The sequence below is a fragment of the Oryzias melastigma genome, linkage group LG16, assembly GCF_002922805.2.
Source record: "Oryzias melastigma strain HK-1 linkage group LG16, ASM292280v2, whole genome shotgun sequence".
In the NCBI taxonomy this organism is placed as follows: Eukaryota; Metazoa; Chordata; class Actinopteri; order Beloniformes; family Adrianichthyidae; genus Oryzias; species Oryzias melastigma.
Genome location: NC_050527.1, coordinates 22701570 through 22704262, shown reverse-complemented (window position 1 = coordinate 22704262; position 2693 = coordinate 22701570). Strand labels below are relative to the sequence as shown.

The window sequence follows — 2693 nt, the reverse complement described above, 5'->3', positions numbered from 1 at the left end:
AAATATTTTAATAGAGTGACCAGTTTGAGATCAACTTGTTTTCCCAGACAAAATCTTAACCTTTTTTCTGGAAATTCCCCCGTTTGCTTGGAAATTTGGGAAACTTCTTAAAGAAATAATGAAGGAAAAAGCTCATTTTCCTGCCTTATTCAGTCGTATTAAAACTTAAATTGCTGGCAAACAGCTCTTTCATTTGAAATTCACCCCGAGGAGAAACATTCCTCACGTCAGGCGGTTTGGATCAATGAACGTTGGGCGGTTCTGGTTCCGGTGTTCTCAGACAAACGGAGCAGCAGATGACGTCAAACTGACAAGGTTACAATGTTTGAATCCAAGAATCACAAGAGGATCGGACCATTTCCAGCCACAGGGGACAGATGCCAACACATCCTGGGAAATGTATTTATAAAGGAAGGTGGACTATGATGACATTTTGATCATTTACTTTTAAATTTACCTTTTTAGTTGGTAATCTAAGTCCAAAATGACTGATTTAGCATCAACATGAAAGCAAAAAAATATTTTTTTTTTTATTTTATAGCTATAAATAAATTTAGGCATCAAGAGGTTAAAAAGTTACTTTATTTTTCCATCTTGAAGCAAAAATAAAAATATATTTTCAGTAAAATATTACTCTAAATCCAGAAAAATGTTGAATAAATGTGAAAAATTGAAGTTAAAACCAACGATTTGTTGTTGGAGCTCGACATAATTTTTTGAAATAAATCCTAAATTTGATATGAATCAAGTTCAAAGGTTTTAGATCCTTCACCTCTGGTTGATGATCCTCTTGGATCGCCTCAGAACCACGTTCTGACCCTCTTCGCCTGCAGCTTTTCCCGCTTTGTTTTTCCCACGATTCCTTGCTCTGGAAGTGGCGGCCTCGCCCGGCTTTCCTCTCCCCGCCTCGTTGGAATCGCCGTTTTGCTCCTCAGCGTTTTTAGTTTTCTTTTTGGTCTTTTCCGGAACACTTGGGGGTTTGTCCGACGCCTCGTTTCGGTTCTTGCGGTTCGGCGGCCGCTTGGCGCCGTTACCTTTGACCTCTGACTCCTCGGCGCCATGGCTTCCCTCCTGTTTTGGTCGTGCTCGGCGTTTCGGCTTTGTTTTTGGATTCTCCTGAGGCATTATGGGAACATTAGGCTGATCTGGTGGTTCAAATGAAGCCTTTGGAATTGAAAAAAAAAACAAATCCATCACGTCCATCATTTTAGTAACTCAATTTAAATAATATCTGCCCCTCACCTCTCGCTGTGAAAGCTCAGATTTCAGCTCCGATAATTCTCTCATCAATCCCTGAATTTTCATCTGTGAAAACACAAACTTTTAAATAAAAAGAGCTGAAAAAAGTCTGAGTGGAGCTCCTTCTCACCTCCTGACTGGCGATTTCCTTCTCCAACTTGCCTCGTTCTTCAGCCTCTTTCTTCCTCCTGAAACCAACAATCCTCCGTTTAAACCACTTGAAGTGTAAAAACACAATCATGAGACCAAATATTACTTTTTGGAAAGGCTTTTTCTCATCTGAGCGAGTCCTCTCTTCTTTAGGGTGACCACTTTGTGAACGTCTTTCACCGTTACCATGGCGAGGAGAGACTTGACGTCCGTGTCTGCAAACTCCGAGGTCGGCGAGGTCATCTGGAGAACCAGCCGGATCCACTCGGAGAGCTGGTCACGGGATGGAAACTGACGGGCGGATCAGACAAATGCATGTATTTAACTATAGATGTAGAATCTTCAAACGTCATGAAATGGTTTGATCCTCCTGCAGGAATGGAACATTCCATCAGCAGCGACCTAAGGGAGACACTTTAGAGATGAAACAATAAAAGCTAAAACAAAAGTAATGTGAAGAAAAGAGAATTTGCTGCAGCACTTTAAAGAGCAGGAAGACAGAAACAGAATGATGAGGAAAAAAGACAAAAAGATACGAGGATCAAGTCCTAAAAAAGAACAAAAAACTAAATTATATGGGAATACAGTTAAAAAAATAAAGTTTATAAGAACAAAAATTTGAAATTATCAGGGAAAATTACAATTTTGCAGGAACAACGTTGTTAAACAATGATCGAGGTTAAAGGTATGAGGAAAAAAAGTAAAATAAGAAAAAAAAAAACAATTAAAGTCTAAATTTTACAAGAACAAAGTCATGAAATTATGAGACTGAATTAAAAAAAATAATAATGGGAATAAATTTGTAGAACTATAGGAAAAAAAAGAAAAACTATATGATGATAAGGTAATAAAATCAAAATTTCTAAAGAATAAAGTCTTAAAATTATTGGGGAAAAAAATTCCACAAATATAAAGTTGTAAAATTATGAAAAAAGTGTAATTGAAATAAGGCTAAATTATTAGATTAAAGCTGTAAAATGAAGAAACAAAACAAAAACATTTTCACAAAAAGTGATTTTTTTTTAAACAAAAAAGTTGTGAAATTGTAAGAAAAGTAAAAATTTAAAAGAAGAAAGTCATAAAATAAAAGGCAAAAATAACAGAAATAAGTTGTAAAATCATAGAGAAAAAAAAAGTAAATTTTACAAAAAATAAACCAAACAAATTGTCAAATTCAGAGACAGAATTTAAAACAAAAATAAATAAAGTTGTAAAATTGAAGGAAAAAATTAAGTTGTAAAATAATGAGAAAAAAAATTATATGGAAAAAAATGTATATTAGAATAAAATCATAAAATAAGGAA

At 35.1% G+C, this 2693-nt stretch overlaps 1 protein-coding gene across 2 annotated transcripts in view; it reads right to left on the bottom strand.

Annotated features, from left to right (window-relative positions):
- Positions 1 to 615: 615 nt before the first annotated feature.
- The window catches only part of LOC118597872, a 3555-nt gene continuing 1477 nt past the window's right edge, over positions 616 to 2693 (bottom strand). Inside the window, exons 5-8 of one of the 2 annotated variants that reach the window (XM_024288967.2) lie at positions 1496 to 1680; positions 1370 to 1427; positions 1243 to 1320; positions 616 to 1164 (exon numbers count right to left, since the gene is read on the bottom strand). In XM_024288967.2, the coding sequence (XP_024144735.2) occupies positions 769 to 1164; positions 1243 to 1320; positions 1370 to 1427; positions 1496 to 1680 (717 nt within the window). In that variant the 3' untranslated portion in view covers positions 616 to 768. The remainder of the gene's footprint in view (positions 1165 to 1242; positions 1321 to 1369; positions 1428 to 1495; positions 1681 to 2693) is intronic. The other variant, XM_024288968.2, reaches the window with a different exon arrangement.